The sequence below is a fragment of the Sander lucioperca genome, chromosome 19 (genome assembly GCF_008315115.2).
Source record: "Sander lucioperca isolate FBNREF2018 chromosome 19, SLUC_FBN_1.2, whole genome shotgun sequence".
Classification (NCBI taxonomy): domain Eukaryota; kingdom Metazoa; phylum Chordata; class Actinopteri; order Perciformes; family Percidae; genus Sander; species Sander lucioperca.
This window is the reverse complement of record NC_050191.1, coordinates 18,514,116-18,534,682: the sequence shown is the minus strand read 5'-3', so window position 1 is coordinate 18,534,682 and position 20,567 is coordinate 18,514,116. Positions and strand designations below refer to the sequence as shown.

At 41.5% G+C, this 20,567-nt stretch overlaps 1 protein-coding gene across 9 annotated transcripts in view; it reads left to right on the top strand.

Annotated features, from left to right (window-relative positions):
* eya4 (EYA transcriptional coactivator and phosphatase 4) overlaps positions 1 to 20,567 on the top strand; it is a 45,486-nt gene that overhangs the window by 10,642 nt on the left and 14,277 nt on the right. For 4 of the 9 annotated variants that reach the window (XR_004895942.1, XM_031321653.2, XM_031321654.2 and 1 more), the window contains 6 exons: positions 10,830 to 10,879; positions 13,690 to 13,811; positions 18,700 to 18,783; positions 19,352 to 19,429; positions 20,107 to 20,173; positions 20,315 to 20,457. Coding sequence is in view for 8 of the 9 variants with exons in the window: in XM_031321653.2 (XP_031177513.1) it covers positions 10,830 to 10,879; positions 13,690 to 13,811; positions 18,700 to 18,783; positions 19,352 to 19,429; positions 20,107 to 20,173; positions 20,315 to 20,457 (544 nt within the window). In the remaining variant the exon portion in view is untranslated. Of the gene's footprint in view, positions 1 to 6,666; positions 7,107 to 10,829; positions 10,880 to 13,689; positions 13,812 to 18,699; positions 18,792 to 19,351; positions 19,430 to 20,106; positions 20,174 to 20,314; positions 20,458 to 20,567 lie in introns of those variants that run through there. The other 5 variants (XM_035995648.1, XM_035995647.1, XM_035995650.1 and 2 more) reach the window with 5 other exon arrangements.

The window sequence follows — 20,567 nt, the reverse complement described above, 5'->3', positions numbered from 1 at the left end:
TGGGGATTGGGGGGTGGGGGGGAGGGGGGGGGGGGTTGTTGCAGGACGATGGTGTTGTGTTTCTTCAGGTCTCACTGCAGCAGAGAGGAGCTCTTACTGTTCTAGTCCACACACTATTCTACATTTGATCACGTGGAATTCTGCCACAAAACCAGTAGATGTATTTGGAAAACCTTCTTTCTTAAGTTGTTAATCAACCCTTTAACATCCCTTTCTCCCCTTTCATTTCCCTTTAAGTAGTTTGTTATAATCATCTTCTAGCTCGATGGTGTTTTAAGCCCCCGACTTCAAGGTACCATAACCCTAACCATTGCCTAATCCTAGTGCCTTCCAGGCAGCGCTGCCTGGAAGACGACGTTGGGGGCTTAAAACACCAAACACCCATCTTCTATCTGTATCAAATGTATTCTTGTTCCAGCTCTTAATTTTTTATGACTGCACCATTTTATCCTTTTATCAAATGGAAATATTCTAGATGTCTTATGTATCATTTTCTTTTAATTTAGCCTGACAAACTTGGTTTGCAAACCTCAACTGCATTCCGTGGGTTTGACCTATGTTTGGCTGCACAGCATGAGGTTGTGTAATGACTGACCCGCCCTTGTTGTACCTTGAAGCGGTTCAAGTCAAAGATAGATTTGTTCTACATATCTTGATTCTTCTTCTTGTTCTTCCAATTTTCTAAATCAAACCTTAACTTAAATTACCATTGTTAACAAGCAGGTATAGTTTCAGAGCGAGGACATATCTGAAACATTACATCCTATACTGTCACAACTTCTACCTTGGTGACTAATCTGTGACTGCACTTGTGCCGTGACTCATACACATCATGCAGCATGGAGCTGGGAGTCATGTATTGAATCATTCAAATTAATTATTAATGGCTGCTGATTTTCAATTAATTGATTAATCCTATTGTGTATGAAATGGTATAGATAATTTTTATAGAAATGCTGATGATTAATCAACAAATTGTTTATGCACTACATCTGTCTCAGTGTCTGACTTTCTTTCTTTCTTTCTGATGTGTTCATCTTAAAAATTGTGTGTTGTTGAGTGTGTCACTGATAAGAGTGATGGCCAGAGTGCTTGTGTGTGTGTGTGTGTGTGTGTGTGTGTGTGTGTGTGTGTGTCTGCCTGGTCATCCATGGACTGGTTTAGGTTTCTCCCAGTTGTTTTTTTAATCACTCTCATCAGATTAGCTGAGCAGGGGCAGTCGAGGCCAAACGCTTCACAATTAACAGCGCAGAACCGGCCCACACACACACACACACACACACACACACACACACACACACACATCCATCAGTGACTTTTCATTTGTCTCCATTGAGTAAAGCTGCATTAAATCATGTCTGTGATCCCCTCACTCTCTGAGACAATGAGGAGCCAATTGAAATGGAAAATATGAAGACCACCAGGAGCGAGGAGGCCTTAGTCTGTTCTCCTCTACTGCTCTTCCTCCCCAAACGTATTCACTAAAAAAAATTATCTTTTGGATTCTAAAATTAGTAAAGTGCACTGACCACTCTTTGTCTATACAAAGAGATCAAAACACAAGACGACGACCAAAGATGACCAATTAAACCCAGTAAGAATTACTTGCTAGCTTATAATTGAATTCCCTGCAGTGTAACCAGAAGAAATGCATTGTGTAATAAAAATTAGAAACACATGATACTTTAAAAGTAGTAGAAGACCGAGGACAGCGGCAGAGTGGGACCAAAAAAGTGTTGGGGGGGTGTTCGGATGGTCAGGTGAATGAATGAACAACACACAGCACAGCAACACAGTCCCTTTTTTTCCTGCCCGCGGCCGCCCACCAGGCCACCGGATGGTGTTGCTAAAAACTTGCAATGTATAACTATTGTCAGACCGGCCCTCGCGGCCTCGAAACACTACCAGCCCACCGGGAAAAGTCCCGACTCTCCCAATTGCCACTCCGCTATTGGCCGAGGACCATACTGCTTGGAGACGGTTTGTCTCCTCCACGTACCACTGCTTTGATTCCGAGTCAATAGTGAAGCTCTGTGTTTTTAAAAATGGCAGTCACAGCGATTTATATGGTCTTGTTGGTCCCAATAATCCCGCCCCAAGCACCTGACGTAAGTGGTTCTTGGTTCAAGATTAGCAAAGAGTTGGTGCCGCTCAGTTTTCCTGGCTGAGAGCCGTCGGCCCTCAAACTGCCTTGATCGAGAGGTTGTAATATTGGCCCCAGAATGTCTGCGTGACAATTACTTTTAAGACAATTTGATTAATTGCATTGCTTTTTGGTAAAGCATTACTTAAAGCTACAGTGCGTCGTTTCTGTTGCGCTCTGTGATCACGCACCACCCCCAGCCCTCCTTCACGCAGTTGTTAGTAGCGCTTATCCCGTCAAATCAAGGAGGACATGGAGGATTAATAAAACATGATGGACTCTTCAGAAGAGGTAATTATGTTGTAATGTTTTAGTCCTCTTCGTCTCCAAAGCTGAACGCTGCTAAAGTCCTTTCTCAGCAGTGACGTAAAACATATCACTCGAGCTGCTGCGCACAAATGTCATCGGACTACACGATTTTGTAAACATAGCCATACTGAGAAATACAGAGAGAGTTTTATGGAGCTGATGTCTTAATTACCTTTGTATAAATCATTTTGACAATGGCTTGAATCTAATGGTCGTTCATTAATATAAAATAGTTGCGCTTTAAGTACAATTAAAAAATATTTTTTTGCCCTGCCTTGTGGAGACCTTGTTATTGTTTAATTTATAGTTTACTACTGTATATCATAATAATCTCCATTTGTATGCTGAAATGTGGTGAAAACACCTAAAACACATTCCCCGTCGTGGTCACGCTGCCCATATTCTGCTGTTGAGAAATGCTGTCCAACTTCATCAGATTATTAAAATATATATTCAAATTACATAACAAGGTTGGTTGAAGCCATTTTGATTCAATCTTTGTTGTAGTTTGAATGTACAAGAAATTACAGATTGGATTTTAAACTGGAGAGCTAGCCCAAGTTATATTTTATGCTATAGAGTCCCCATTATTTCTTTGTAATGTGTATTCCTTTTTAAACTAAAGAACTCATGCAGCACATAAGCCATTTCAAATTCACTGTACCTCCTGTCTAGAATGGCGTTAACATCTCTGTGCTGTATAGCTTCGAGCAACCTTGGTGCTTGTTGTTCTCTCGTTTCTCGGATTGTTCATATTGTCTTGGGGCTTCAATGTAGAGGTCAGCGTCTAGTTTTAGCTCTATTTTTGTCTTTTTCTTTCTCTCCCTGGGCATTCGAAGACAAAGGTTCACAGATATGTGATACTTTACTGCGTGTGAATATACTTTCATTTCTGTGCCCTTCAAATTGTGAGAAACACTAGGCAGCTCTTGGCAAATTCATGTGAGCATAGGTAGGTAATACCAGAGAGAGAGAGAGAGAGAGATGTTTTTGGAGAGTACCTTTTCACCCAAACACCTTCTCCACCTTCTCCTCCTCCTCCTCCTCCTCCTCCTCCTCCACCTCTTCCCTGCTCCACAGACTCACCCTGTTCTTCTCTTTCACTCTTTTTTCTTTTATAGCTTCCTACTACACCTGAAAAAGGGGCATTTTTAGAGGCATAAAGAGAAGGATAGTTTTACACCTCCCCAGGCTGGGGGATCTGGAGGGGTGTAGGAGGAGTGGTGGAGGGAGGGAGGGACTCGGCACAATGTATTTTACATGAAAGGAAGGGGATAGAGTTACCACACCGATAACCACTCATACAAATGGGGAGAGCAGAGAGCTTTGAGCAGGAGACAGGTAAATGTGTGAGACTGTGTGTGTGTGTGTGTGTGTGTGTGTGTGTGTGTGTGTGTGTGTGTGTGTGCGTGTGTGCGTGCGTGCGTGCGTGCATGTGTGTGTGTATGTGTGTGAGAGAGAGAGAGAGAGAGAGAGAGAGAGAGAAAAAGAGATAGAGAGAGAGAGAGAGAGAGAGAGAGAGAGAGAGAGAGAGAGAATGTGGAGGATAGATAGAGATGGAGGTTGTGTTTGTGTGGTGAGTAACATCCTTCATGAGTGTGTTTGTGGTCGACACACACCAGCCAATGTCAGAGACGGGGATGGCTGGATATTCGGTACAGTCCCATTGCACAGGTGTGTGTGGGTGTGTGCGTGGATGCCCAGTATATTCTCAGCTGTGTTTGTGCATGCGTTAAAGACTTATATATAATGATGTAACTCTATGAATTGTTACATACATTAGTTCCTGTGTTAGGAAGTAATGTATTTCTTAATTCTCTGTTCCTGACTTTTTTAATTTTTTTTTTTTTTTTTTTTATAATAAAATAAAGGAATATTTTAAACATTTTGGTAAATGCAATTATTCGTTTTCTTGCCGAGAGTTAGATTAGAAATTCAATAGCACTCTTATGTCTGTACAATAGATACAAAGCTACAGCCAGCAGCTGGTTAGCTTAGCTTAGCACAAAGACTGGAAACAGAGGGAAACCACTAGCCTGGCTCTGGTAAAACCACACCGTGTTGTTTTTACGCTTCAATTTTTGTATGTTTAAACATTTTACGTATTTTATTAACTTTTTACATTTTCTATTAAATGCACTTAATAAATAACCTACAATTATTTAAATAGAAATAAAAAATATCTAAGAAATTTATGAAAAAAATCTCACTTCAGAATGAATAAAAAAGAGCAACCACAACTAGACAAAAGAGATAAATGGGAGCAGTGTCTGTCTCCGTCTGTCTCACTGTCTGCCGAGTGGAAGATAAACTGCTGTTGTTCCACTTGAAGAACAAAGTTGTTCTCAAGGGCCTCTTAAAAGGAAGCGAGGCACCTCCGTCGGACACTTTTAAAACCCTTCTAAAGTCAACAACAACCAAAGCCGAGTCCTGTCATTAGCTGTCTAATATACTACCCACTTCCTTTACTCAGTTCACTGCTCTGATGTGCCCATGCCACGCTGCGTTTTTGTTTTTTGTATTTCATCAGGCGTGTTTTGGGACACCTCCCCTGCTCCCTTCTCCACTTGCTGTAAAAATATTTCATCGGGGATGTTTTTGGACGACCTCCTCCTGATGGGGGTCCTGTCTGGCTAATAATAAAGTGCTTGAGTTGTCAAGCGCTTCGGCAACACCCTAATCTGTTCTGACAGCTAGTCCTCCACATATGCTCTAGAACGCCCCGCACATGCACACAAGTGCATGCCGGCATGCACGTATAATACACTTTCAACAGACATTTGCACTGATGTATGCACATAGATCCACAGACAGTCTATCAATCAGGGTGTTTATTGGGGTTGGGAGAGGATAAATGCTGTGGGACAGGGCCACATGCTGTCACCATGGTGACTGAGCTAAAGGTGGCTGGTGCACAGTTGGAGACAGTGGCCCTGTTCCAAATGGTCTGTATGTTGTTAAAGGGTCAGTGGTATTTAGCAATGCAGATATTCTGGTTTTATTTATACCAGTTAAGTGGTTAGATATTGGCCCTTAAGTATACCCTAAACCTCCATATTAATTCTATTGTAATTCACTAACACATTTTGATATTGAGTGAATTTCAAGATCAATAACATGAAAAGGAAATTGTCTTAGATCTTTGCTTTGTTAAATCATTTACACATACTATAAGTGACTTTTGGCAACCAGACCAAATATCAATCAATACAACTCAGTTACACTGCCACAGCCATCTAACAGCACAAAGATGACCCGTCTAATTAAATACCAGAGTGGTGCGTAAAAGCAGAGTGATAAACTAGGATTCAGCTGAATTTAACCGATAGAATTTAACCGATAAACTATGTAAAATAACACCGATGTTTGGAACAACAAATCCCGTCAGATCAGGTCAAGTCAGATGTGAGTAGAGTCAGATGTCAGACATTAACCTGGTTTAAGCCTGGTGGAAGTGTGTGTGTTTGGGCGTGCGCCTCCCCTGACAACACCTTGACGACTAAAGGCGAAAGAGTGCCATCTTCAGACTGGGGCAGCTGGGAATCGACCTTGTTGATACTACATCCCCAACCATCCCTCCAGCTCAGCTACACTTCAACATATGATGCACACACGTGTATATAGCCTTTGTGGTTCCAATTAACACGGATTGAATGTGTGTGTATGTGTGTGCTCAGGTGTACATGTGAGTCTCTGTGGGGGAGATGGGGGACGGTGTGTGTGTATCTGTCTGTGTGTGTGTGTGTGTGTGTGTGTGTGTGTGTGTGTGTGTGTGTGTGTGTGTGTGTGTGTGTGTGTTGGGGGTCAATTGCATGGTGTGAAGTTTATGGTCTGGCCTGTACTTTCTACCGCACAGCAAGACATTTCATCCACACCAAGTCTCCATTTGCCGCCTTGGCTTCATGGAAGTGATCACGCTAGACTAGAGCTACCATCAGCAGGATTTGAGTCATACACACGGATGTTTTTGATTTCAGGGGCTCCGACTTATTTGAGTTATGTTATATTGTCATACACGGGCTGGTTACAATGTGGAATTCAGTTTATTTGTATCTACAAACGCTACATCTGTTACCTTTAAAACATGTTTGGGCTTTAAATGTAAGCTTGAGTGAGTCTGTCGTGAGTGACAGCAAAGAGAGAGAGAGAGACTGGAGGGGGAGGAAGAAAAAAAAGAGGGGGAGGAGGCAAAGGACGAGAGAAATAGGACGAGTGAAATATTCCCCATTACTGGAGTCGAGGAAGACAGGAGCTGTGCATGGATTGACCATAGAGACAGGGAGAGAGTGAAAAGTGTAGTTTTTGTGGCGTTTGCATCATTTCTCCAGCCTCTGCGTGTTTGCTAAGAGTGAAAGAGAGAGACGCAAAGAGAAATAAAAGAAGACTGCATTTTCTCCTGTAGAGCAAGAACAAGAAAAACGTGACACCTGGAGTACAAAGTGAGCGGCAGGTAGATAGAGACGAGTTGAAGTGTGTTTGGAGGAGTGTGTGTGTGTGTGTGTGTGTGTGTGTGTGTGTGTGTGTGTGTGTGTGTGTTTCACTTTGTGTGTGTGAGACCAGTAAGCCTGTGTCTGAGGGGAAGCCAGTGGATCGTACAGCTCTGTAATGCTTTGTGGAAGTATAGGACTGCTAACTGACCTGATTACACCCTGAGGTAAGAATGCATCTCTGACTAAAAGTATTTCATGCTCACACTAATGCTGTAGTTTATTTTATCAAGCAATTGTGGTTAGAATATTAAATATTTTATTTAGCTGGTCACACTTCAGAATGAATAAATGCTGCTGTATGTAAATGTTGCTGTATGTAATTGCTATTTAACGTTATAAAAATATTTAATTTGGCTGAATGGGTGCAATATTCAGAGCATCCGAAATAAAATAAGGTTGGGTTATGATGACAGCACTGTAGTTGTTTCAGGGTAGCATTCCAAGTTAAATTAGTTTACTCTATAAATATACAAAGTATATTTTAAAACACTAAAAATAACATGAATGGAATTGAATACATTTTTTTCATCATCATTTTTATTATATGTAAATAGGCAGATATATTTGGTTTAGATACTATTTCTAAATTGTCATTATTTTATATATATGCTTACTTATTTGTGCAACATTTGAGCTTTGATGTATGATTACAGCTCTGTTCTTGAATTTATCCAATAAAAATCTCCATTATAAAAAATTATAATTTAATGAGCATGTGTTTTTTAGGTGGAATTAGTAATTAAGAGATTACTTGAATTTTTGTATGAAAATGTATTTGGTTATAGCTAAATGTTCCTACAAAACACAAACGTAAAAATTGTAAAACTGATTTTTAAAGCCTTCATCTACCATTTGTGTGTGTGTGTGTGTGTGTGCGTGCGTGTGTGCGTGTGTGCGTGCGTGTGTGTGTGCGTGCGTGTGTGTGTGTGTGTGTGCGTGCGTGCGTGCGTGCGTGCAACTCTATGCATGGTATCGGATGACCTATTGCAGATGGGTTGGGTTATTACCAGAAACACATAGCGCTATTCTTCTTTCTCTCTCCCCCCTTTTCTCTTCCTGCGCAGTGTTTTCGCAGTTTGCCAGAAACAATAACACAAACCTTGTAGATGCACCTTTTATGTCAAATTTAAGTCTTGAGTGAGCTTGTTAAAAGCAAAATACAGCGGGGGAGTTGGGGTTAGGGTTAGGTGGGGGGGGGTACAAAACAAGGAAAACACATCTACAAGAACTAGGACTGCTTCTTCTTTACACCTACTGTTTCTTATTACTGCCTTTTAGGGCCAAATTAGGCCTCACGTTATTATTAAATGATAAATATAAGTAAGTACCAACACAATGCCATGCACAAACATAGCAGTGTTTATTCTCTTAAATTAATCATTGTTATTAGTGCTAAATACCTAGGGTACCTACATTTGTCCCTCAGGGAGTCCCAAGGCTGGCCAAGTTGTGTTCCAGACCGGTCACCCGGCCAGCCAGGTCAAAGGTCACCTATATAAGTGGCTCAGGTGACACAAATGGGTCCTTCAGGCATCCTGGCCACCTAAGAGTAAGCTTTCAGGCCCTTCGTTTTATTATTAAAGATGAAATTGGCCGTGTTTTACTGTAAGATACGGAAAAAGCGAGAATGACGCAGAATATCTGAACGCACAAGTTAGTGAGCATGTAGATTATTGTAGCTTTATTATTGTATGACATCACTATTGTAGGTTAATTTGGTCTCGTTTGGATCATAAACATTCTGTGTAAGTGATATAAGTGTCTAATAATGACATTTTAAACAAGTGAAAATTGTTTTAGCACTTAGCAGAAAAAATACATTTCAGATCATTTAGGATTTATGATAAAGAAAAACAATAAATTCATGGTATTATATTAAATATGGAATACTTGTGATCGACAAAGATAAAAGCAGTGAGATATTGAGAGATGTGAGAGACTCAGAGAGGTCAACAGTGAGAGAAAGTGTGTAGTGGATAAAGAACAGTGATAAAAGCTTTTCAGGATCAAAGCTCTCGTGTGCTTGTGTTTTCACAGATCTTGTTGAGACAGAAAGGGTTGTGTGTGTGTGTGTGTGTGTGTGTGTGTGTGTGTGTGTGTGTGTGTGCGCACTCACATGTGGGCCGTGTGCTCACCCTCGTTTCTATGTAGCCCCGTGTGTGTGTGTTACATGTAGATTGCAGTTTCTCACGGCCATGCTGTTGATGTCGTGACTGACAGCCTTGTTAAATTTCAGCAAAGCATGAAACGTGACATGAAAGTGGCTTTTGTGTGTGTGTGTGTGTGTGTGTGTGTGTGTGTGTGTGTGTGTGTGTGTGTGTGTGTGTAAAGTGATCCATACGAAGGGCACCGGCTAACCTTTGAACCCTGTCTTAAACAGCTAAGTGCTGCTTCTTATTCGCTCTCAGCAGGATCCTCTAATCAGAACCATAACACCACAACTCAAACAGAAATCCACTCTCTCTCTCACACACACACACACACACACACCCGCAGAAATGTCCTAGTTTCCAAATACCTGGAGTTTAGTGTCTGCTTGGCCAAGCACTTTCTCTGTATACTTACCTGTGATTGCGATAATGTGCAAATGACTGGAATATATGCTGCCTGGGTGAATTTGACCATGTGTGTGTGTTTGCATTTGTATATGCGGATGTGTGTGTGTTTGGCACCTCACGCGTGCCCTACACCTCGACAGTGTGTTGACACAGTGATTATAGGGCAGCTGGTACACATTGGCCCTCGCTCCGCCCTGCATTTACTGTTCTAATTAGTTCCTGTTCCAAATAAGAGAGAGGAATTTTAATAGAGAACCGCTGGTCCTCCGTCTAGCGCCGCATACCCTCACACACAGCGACGTACATAAAAACCAGCACTGTGTGTGAGCGCAGTGAGTGTATGCTGCAGTGGTAAGGAGCTGAAGTGTGTTTTCTTAATTTTTTTCTTCAATGCAATGACGAAGGAAAAGTTCTAGCACACAGTGATTGACACTACCAAATGTCGTTTCCCCCCCCCCGCCCCTCTCCCCCACAAAGTCAAGGCTCGATTTAGTGTCTAGTGTCTGACACGTTTAAGGGTGAAGAGTGAGCCCTGTGACCTAACATGACCCAACCATGACCTTTCAACTCTTTAAGGGTTGAGAAAGGGGCTTTGGCTCCGGATGGAGCAGGGTCACGGGTGAACAAGGGAAAGTTAATATCTGTCACTTAGACGCCAGTTAGCACTTCTGTCACGGTGGTGGCTCCAACTACAGACACCGGGTTTTGATTTATTACAATTGATGCATTTTAGTAATATTTAAAGAATCAGAAAAAAATTCTAATGCATTTTTTTTTTATTTTCTGTCTACTTTGAGGTCATTCAACCTCAGATTGGAGTTTTACCCCTTGTTTTTCTTTCTTAGAAGTGCTGAGTGTGGGAATTTAACAACAGCTCATGATATAATAATATAATAGATAGATAGACAGATAATTAATCCCTGGAGGGAAATTCACGTGTCACATCAGCAGGACATGAACGAAAAACACTGAACAAAGAGTATTGCAGGGAATCAAAAAGTAAAAAGAATTAAAAAAAAGTTTAAAAAAGTAAACAAAAAAATGTGCATGCATACAGTGTGCAGATTGGGAGTGCAAAATGGAGGTTGTAATAAATCATATGTACAAATAAGATTATACTTTGCCAAAGTTGCAGAGAATGTAAATGTGAGTCCAGTTACAGTTAGTGAGTGAGTCCAGAGGGACCACAGCAGCCTCCCAGTCCACTGATGTCCATTCTGCGACAGAGTGGGGATGAATCTGATTCATAAACACTGGTTTATGAGGCTGGTTTATCACACACTAAATTAATGCGTGTGTAACATTTGCTCTGCTCTGGTTTCTCTGCAGGTAAAGAAATCACACAGTGAATCTCATGTTCCAGACCCTTCAGACACCAGGTACGCTCACATGTGTATGTTTGTGTAATATGACAAACGACATTAGGTTGTTCTATTAGGTTGTTGCTCTATGTCTTGGTTTACTGTGTGTGTGTGTGTGTGTGTGTGTGTGTGTGTGTGTGTGTGTGTGTGTGTGTGTGTGTGTGTGTGTGTGTGTGCTTGTGCGGGTGCGTCCTAGTTCTCTGGTTATGGTGCAGAGAGGTGAGGTTTCACTGCAGTTGCGTGCTGTGATGAGGTCATCAACGCTTTCCCAAGATCTCAGTGTCGGACACACACACAGGAAAACATGTACTGAGCCGAATGAAGGACAAGCAAAGCTGTATACACAGTCACTTATTTAGAGCTGTTACTCAATTAGTCGATCAACATAAAAATAATCAGCAGCTATTATTAAGCGATAATCGATTCAGTCATTTTTCAAGCAAAATTTGTGCAAAAATGTCAAATATTCTCTGGTTTCAGCTTCTCAAATGAGAAGATTGTTCTGCTGTTCTTTGCCACATATCATTGTAAATGGAATATTTCTGGGTCGTTGGGCTTTATGTTCGGAGAAAACAGAACGGTTAAAGTCGTCACCATAGGCTCTGTGACGTAGCAATGGGTGTTTTTCGTTTTATTTACATTTACATTTAATGCAGTAAAAGATGAATCAATTAATTGATAAAAATAATAGCAGATGAATCAATAGTGGAAATCGTAACACCGTACACTGTGCATTGCACAAGATGCAGCATATTTTTTCAATGACCAGACATAATGTGAAAACCAGAAAAGAGTTTATGAAACACCAACTCCTGCCATCGCCTCCCGAGAGGAGTGAAACAGAGAGGGAAGAAAGGAGAAAAATAGACAAGGAGGGGAGACAAAATCATTTCCTGCTGTTGAGAAACAAAGGAAAAGGATGGATAAAGAGTGTGGAAGCACACAAGAGAGAGAGAGAAAAAGTAAAAAAGCACCATAATCTGTGAAAGTTCTTAACTGTCGTTGCCGTGTAGAGCAGAGATACTTTTAGGCTTTTGTTTGAAGTTGGCTCAAGATCTCATCCACATAAAGCACTGTTGATATTAAGAGAGTGATCAGTGTTTTCAGTTCAAAATGTACAGGAGAGCAGAATGAATGTTTAGCTGTAAATAGAAAAAAAAGTTGACAGAGAGAGTTGATTTAGAGTGTTTATCTTTCGTCCGCTGTCTCTTTTGCGCCATTTCGCTGTGTCTTTCTCATCCGCTGAAAGCTATAAGTTTATACCTGTCAGTCTGACTGTGGGCTGCAGTCATGTGTGGCGATGCCCATAGCATTGAGATGGCAGGCTTCCAGATCGCGGCACAGATGTATTGTACACACTCTATTTTAGTACACACACACACACACACACACACACACACACACACACACACACACACATAGATACACAGTGGTAGAACAGCAGCCCGCATTTGTTTAATTCTCCCTCCAGTCATTTCTTGCTTTGATGTCTCACACAAAAGCACAAGTGTGACCACCCTGCGGGCGGCGTGAGTCAGAGGCTCACACACACACGCACACACATAGACACGCACGCACACACACACGTTCTTACGAGGCACTGTCCATACAAACACTGACTCAACATTAAACCATGTCCGCCACCAAAGGACATGTCAAAATGTGGGTTTGTGGCTATAGTAATGAAGAGTCATGAATGAGTGTTTAATGTTGTTTTTCTTACAATGTCCATGCATGAAAATCGATTAAACATTTACACCTTACACTGGGTGAGTGGTTGTTGCCATAGTAACAACTAATCAGGATCCAAATAAACAATTCATGATATATGAAAGGCAGACTTCTACTCCGCTGTAAATGTGCATCTTCATTCTCTTCATGTCTCTATTTACTTCCACCTACTCCACACACACACATCACTCTACCATTACCACCTTGTGTGCTGGTTCGTCCCAGTCATGCATGTGGAACACATTGTAAAACTAAAGCATGCTGGCAGGCTGTGGGTTTGTATTGGAGCCCAGAAGAGCGCACGCACACACACACACAGCCACCCACACACACAGCCACCCACACACACAGCCACCCACGCACACACACACACACACACACACACACACACACACACACACACACACACACACTCCATAAAAGAGCCAGCAGGCCCGCAGACAATGTCTAGCACCTCTGAACACATGCTCATGTAAGCTAACTGGTACGGAAAAGCATGACGTTTATGACTCGTGTGTGTGTGTGTGTGTGTGTGTGTGTGTGTGTGTGTGTGTGTGTGTGTGTGCTTGTTTAACGATATTCGTGGTGTCCAAAAACCAGGAGTCCAGTATACTTGTGGGGTCCCGACAGCTTTGTGGGGCCAAAATGCTGGACCCCACAAGTTTAAAGGGCTGTTTGAGGGTTAAGACTTGGTTTTAGGATTAGGGATATAATTAGGTTATGGTTAGGGTGAGGGTAAGGGTTAAGGTTAGGCATTTAGTTGTGATGGTTAAGGTTAGGGTAAGGGGCTAGGGAATGCATTGTGTCAATGGCGGGTCCCCACAAAGATAGTGCCACAAACCTGTGTGTGTGTGTGTGTGTGTGTGTGTGTGTGTGTGTGTGTGTGTGTGTGTGTGTGTGTGTGTGTGTGTGTGTGTGTGTGTGTGTGTGGATATGCAGTATGTCACTGAATGTGTTCAATGTGTTCTCAACGTAATATATAGAGGTGGGAGATTCCCAGCTGTGAGAACATATTACTGTTAATCTGTTATTCATTCTAAAATCGCAGTTCATCTTTACATTCTCCCCCCTCCTCCTCCTCCTCCTCCCTTCTGTAGGTCTATGGAAATGCAGGACCTAGCCAGTCCTCATAACCGTGTGGGTGGTGGAGATTCAACAGGCTCCAAGCTGGACAAGAACAACCTTGGCAGCCCCTCCGTCACCACCAATGGAACAGGAGGTGAGAAGGCACAATGTCTTTGGTGCTGCAGTAATGAATGGGCAGTTTTGTCTATGGTAGAAAGGTTAGTTATAAGGTTGATTTTTTTTGGTCTGTTATTATATTATTATATTATAGTTTTTATCTTCTTTTTTTATCATGGTCTTGTTTTTCTTATTTAGGCCAATTCTATTTTCAATTTGCATTCGGTTATTAATGAGACTCCTAAACATTAGAGAGATCATTAGAGAGAGATCAAAATGGGCTGTGAACTTATTGACACTTGTGTGCCATTTTGGGAAATACACGTGTGCCAAGAGTTCAATGAGAAACTTGATACCACATTCATGTCTGTATAATAAATATAAAGCTCCGGCCAGGAGCCGATTAAGTTAGCTTGGCACAAAGAAAACAGATAGCTTGCCTCTGGTAACAAATGCAACAAAATATGTAAAAATAAGTGTTTATATTCGGATTATACAAACAAGATATAACATGTTAATTAGTGAGCTTTAGAAGGTGCTTGTTAAGGAAAAACTCAGGAGCATCACAACTCATTTCACATACGTGAAGAAGGTTCAGTGTAGGTGCCATCCCAACTTCTGAAGTTCCTTTCTTCCTGAAGGTGTACTTAAACTCATGCTGGAGGCGTTAAGTTTAGCTGAACCTTCAATTTAAACAAATATATTGCAGGCGCCTAAACACAGATGCTAAAGCCTAATTCAGCCTATCTCTCTCTCTCTCTCTCTCTCTTTGGGAAGTATGCAAAAGTGTCGCAGACCCACTGACCTCCAAAAGGAGACAGTCCTGAAACAAAATATTCCCTTATCATGCAGCTGCCTAGATGCCCTGAATCGATGGAGGCACAAGGTTGAAGTACTCCTCTGCCTGGAAAGGTTATGAGGTTATGTTGGACACTGACCTGAATGAGCCATTGTCCACTGTCTCAATTAACAAAGCATGACTACGTAAGCTGGAAATTCCACCACAGTGCTGTTTCCCCCTGTTTCTAGTCTTTATGCTAAGCTAAGCTAACCAGCTGCTGGCTGGAGAGTCATTTTTTACCTACCTACAAACATGAGTGGTATCAATATTGTCATCTAAAGAGTCGTTTCCACCAAGCAGACCAATTCAGTTCAGTTCAGCGCGTTACACATCAGAACGGTTATTTTTGCGTTTGGATGGTACCAATAGAACCGCTCCATTCCATCCTGTTTTTTCGTTACCCCTCTGATGAGGTACCTAGCACATTGATCTGATACTAAAGGGTGAAGATAGAAACACTGCAGTCCGCGATTGGTGCAGACGTTCCTCTGCTTCGTCCGTGAAGAGGAAATACAGCGAAGGCTAGATGGAGCAGTGAGTTATGAAAAGGTTTTTTAACTTGTTTCTAAGCGCGTGGCTGTCTGTGGCTCTTACCATCCAGTAACAACCCCGCCTGCATTTAAGAGTACAGTCTGCAGTGGAAACTCAAAACAGATCTAGTGTTTAGGTACATGTCCATACGGGGTTACCTACGGTTCGAAAGGAACTATACCAAAAGTGTTTGATGGAACAACTCTCGGCAAGAGAGCAAATAAGCAAATTTCCTAAAATGTTGAATCATTCTATGTAGCATTCTACATAAGTGCTGTGTAGCTTAATCTATGTTTGTTATCTGAAATGAAGACCATGAAAAGAGTGAGTGATGTCTTTGAAGTCAGGACATCATAGTCACTGTGAACACCTGCTGTTTCAGACTACACCTCGACATGTCATGCTCACAATAATTGATGTCTCATTTTTAAACTAAATAGGAAAATATATATATATATATAGCATGTACAGTAGAAGTGCTTAGACTTTGTATTATATATATATATATATATATATATATAATACAAAGTCTAAGCACTTCTACTGTACATGCTGTTCGTTATTTTGAGATGCGCTTCCCGTTTTTTTTATGACATCTGGCTCCTGCTCCAGCAGAAGTTAAAAGTGCATTTGGTAAATCACTTTGGGCAAAAGAAACTTATGAGTGTAATGTAATGTAATGAAATCTATTGCAAAACCATCAGTCAGAAAGATTTTCAATATGCAGAGATAAGTACTTTTTTGAGGAATTTATAGAGACAGGAGACATGCGCACACGCAAACGCACGCATGCACACATCTCGCTCTGGAAGACTTGAATAAACCACTGGAGGATGTGTGTAAACACAGTAAAGCACTTCTGCTCTCCTCCGCTAACCGCTTAGCAAATTTTGTGTGTGTGTGTGTGTGTGTGTGTGTGTGTGTGTGTGTGTGTGTGTGTGTGTGTGTTTGAGTGTATATGTTTGAGTGCAAGCCCAAAATCCTCCTGGAAACTATTCACTCTACAAGAGCATTAAAGCATCACAGCTCTCTTAGATGTCAACACCAGTGAGCGCTCTTCTCCCTGTCTGTGTTTCTTTTTCCTTCTTCTCATCTTTTTCTACCGTCACCCTTGATCTCCTCCTCTCTCAGTGTCTGTCCTCTGCAGTATATTTCTGCAGTTTGATGCAATAGCACTGGATGTTAAGTGCTTTTGTTAAGGGCAATCCTTTGATCTATTGCTGATTTAATAGGCAATGGAAACTAATGTAATGGAAAAAGTGAGATACTGCATTTTTGTCAACTTGATGTGTCAACACACACACACACAGTCAGAGAAATAGCCAGAGTGGACTTAAAGGTGGAATCCGACCATATTAGAGCACATTAAATCTTTTTTGATGAGCTCACAGTTAATGTTTTAAGCAGACAGAACCGGGACTACACAATCACAGCCAAAACAAACTACATACCCAACATTCCTCTCACCTGACATCAGTCAGAGCTCGGGCCCACAGGCCATCTCCGTAGCAACTCATTTGTCTTCATTAGGGCTTGTCCGATGGGTTGTATTGCTCCCCGAGGGGATTAATGACGTTGTCCTGAACTAAATGGAGTTCTCAGATGGTCACTGTTGATGAGTTTTAATCATGTTCAGAGAGAAACAAGAAAAGTAACTTAATAAAACAGCATGAAGGATGTTAAGGTGGTTAACAGGTGTGCTTCTCTTTTAAGAATAATTTGGGAAATATGCTTTATTGCTGTTTCGAGAGTTAGATTAGAAGACAAATACCCCTCTCATGTCTCTGTTAAAGCAGCAATAATCAATATTTGGTTACACTTTACTTGAAGGTATCTACATAAGAGTGACATGACACTGTCATGAACGTGTCATAAACATTATAACGTTTATGACATAACACTTCTTTTAGTAAGTGTCATTCGTTTTTTGTCATGACAAGTTATGGTTAGGGTTCATGTGTCAAGACTGTGACATGACACTGTCATGTGTTCATGACAGTGTCATGTCACTCTTATGTAGATACCTTCAAGTAAAGTGTTACCCAATATGTTTATATTTACATGACTTCTTGTATGTGAAAGGTGTTGCTCGTAGTGACTAACCCGGAGATAATTACTGTATCATGCTAATCTGCAGTTCCCCATCCGTACAGAGCATTTGAGCACATTTCAGCTCATTGTTTTGGTTTTACTGCCCACAACTGTTTTGACGCAGGCAGGTGTTTTCAGTATAAAAGCTCTAAAAACCCACTGTACACTACCTGCCCAGCACCAAATGGTAGACAGACAAAGTTAGCGATAAGCAGGTGAACATAGTGGAACATTTAGCATCTTACAAGCCAGATATTTTCCTCAGGAGTTGGTGAAGAACAAAGCTAAACAGATCTAAAGGAGAGTGAATGTTGAACTTTGTCAGGTGGCCAAGAACAAAACTCCAAATGAATGCTAATGTTGCTGTAAATAGGCAGGGGTCAGCCCTATGTTCCCACAGAATTTTTTTTCACTGAAAATTAGGCCCTATGTTCCCACATTTCTAGGACATTTTTAAAATTAGGTCTTGTGTTCCTACATTTCACTTCAATTTAAGCCCTATCCTCCCACAACATTTTTTAGGGTTAGGGTTAGGAGGATAAAATCTGATACAAATTTATGAAAAAGGAAATGTGGGAACGTAGGACCTAATTTTGGGAAAAAAAATCATAGAAATGTGGGAACTGTGAGAACATAGGTCCTAATTTTGAAAACAATCTTAGAAATGTGGGAACATAGGGCTGTGGGGACATAGGGCTGTGGGAGCATAGGCATGCTCCCAATAGGCAGCTGTTGGCTAACAAAGTTTGCCATTTCAATTATATAAGGGAACAATATGTCAATGTTGTGTTTACAACTTGTTTCTCCTGCCCTCAAGTGGTCAAGAATTTGATTATTGCAGGTTTAAATGTGAAGCTACAACCAGGAGATGGTAAGCTTAGCTTAGCATAAAGACTGTAAACAGCTAGCATGGCTATGTCTGAAGGTAACAAAATCAGCGTATACAAGCTGATCTAAGCTCACTAACATGATATATTTTGTTTGTTTAATCTGTACAAAAACCAAAGTGTAAAGACATAAGTTGTGATCTTTATATTTCTTAGGCATGTGTAGTGACTTCTTGAAGTCTCTGCTGGTTGCCTGGCAACCTCATGGTATGAGGTGCGTCAAGAGGTGCTAGTAGGCAGATTTACGTTTGGGTCAAGCCAGACTAACTGTTTCCCTCTGCCTCCATTTGTTATGCCTAGCTAAGCTAAGCTAACAATTCCCTAGCTTTAGCCTCATATTTAGCGTACATGAGACACATGGTAGTCGTAGTGACATTTAACTCTGGGCAAGAAAGCAAATAAGCATATTTCCCAAAATGTTTATATTTTCCCAAAACTATTTCTTTAAAAATACCTTTTACAATACAAATGTCTACTTGTTAAGATAATAAACACCATGTCCCACATACCTGAGAATGGCATCTGGTTCTCAGTGCATCGTATCCTCACCACCTTCCCACCTTGCACCCCTTTAGGTGAAAACATGACAGTTCTAAACACGGCTGATTGGCTGTTGGGCTGCAGCAGCCCGCCCCCTGCCCCGGGCTCCAAGGACTATGGTACAGAGGTGCATGTGTGTGTGAATCCAAGGCCAGAGGTCATACAGTTTTACTTTAAATGCAAAAGGAATGGGTTTCTATAGTTTAGGCTGGTCCTAGATCTGATGTGTTTTTTTGTGCCAGAATTGCAGTGATTTTCTTTTGCTGTGCAGTGTTCCCTGCTCTTTGGATCCCATTGGATTTATCACAGTGTGTGTGGATAGTTGCAGGGTTCCCACCACTCAACACATTTATCAAAAGCTGGAGAATTTGATTCATTTACTGGGGAAGTAAGTTAATATCAGGGGATTTTCCCAAAGCATCATGATTATATTTTCTAAAACTTAATCATTACAAAAAAAGAAACAATTAAGGAGGAACAGGTCATGGTGGTGTTTTGACTTGGTTATAGAAAGTCATTTAACAGCTATGAAATTTCATATCAATTCGAGTGGGAACCCTGCACACATCATTTGCTCCCATACTGGAACTGCATGGTAGTTTTTATTATTTGTGTGTGTGTGTGTGTGTGTGTGTGTGAGACTACCTTATTGGCCTCCCCTAACACCGATCTTTTTCCTTCCTTAAGTGAAAACAGAGCCTATGAACAACAGCGATACAGTCACTACGACAGGCGACACAGCACTGGAGACATATGCAGGCTCAGGTAACACACACATCTGCCTACAGAAATGCACTCATGTACTATTTCCTCATCTAGAGTTTCTAAAATCACATCTCTGTACTAGTCAGCTCTATATCACTCAGACACACACAAACATCATCATCCATTTCAGCTGAGCAGTAGGCCTGCTGAAAGCTCTAATCCCATGAAGTATTGCCTGTCCTTGAATTTTCTCATCAAAGGCTGGCAGAGGAATGGGAGAGAGCGAGAGGCAATTTTATACTTGTCCTTTTTTTTAGACTCACACACGACCCCCCCTCCCGCGCTCCTTCATAATGCGATGCAATATACACACACACACACACTGAGACACAACACCATTAAGCAACACACAGTGAGGGTTAAGAAGCAGCGGGGTGTTTGTCGGTATTGAGCTCTGACATCTCAATGACCACAAACAGACATTGTGTTTTACTATGAGGCCCGCTGTGAGGGTTTCATGGACTACAGTGCTCTCTAAAGGGGAAGAACTTGGCTTCTCTCCATTCAAAATGCTTCAAATTATGTTTACTGGAACAGCATTACAACTCCAACAAGCCCGAGGCCTTGAATTGTGCTGTTCAAGAGTGGTTTTGTGAAATGTGAAAGGAAACAGAAGATTTGAGTTGACACCATCCATAACCTTGTGTTGCCTTGTTGTTTTTGATTATTGTTTTTAGTAATCACCAGCAGCGGGTACAGCCCTCGTTCAGCCCACCAGTACTCCCCTCCCCTCTACCCATCCAAGTAAGTCTGACTTTTTACACAACAGAAGCTGCTTTCTAAGAATTCTTATCAGCATACAGTCTCCTAGACTTCATCATTATTGCCTATTCTACAATCACGTGTCTTGTATCTACCTCATATGTCATTCCTCTCCTCTCCCAGGCCCTACCCTCACATTCTCTCCACACCGGCAGCCCCTCCCATGCCGACGTACGCTGGTCAACCCCAGTTCAGCAGCATGCAGCAGTCAGCCGTCTACACCGCTTACTCCCAGGCAGGACAGGCATACGGACTGTCCTCCTATGGTAGTATTAAACTCATATATACGAAGACACATAGTGACATACAGTGGCCGCACTAATGAACACATATAAACAGCACATTTATTTTGTAATCCATTGTGTAAAACAGCGTC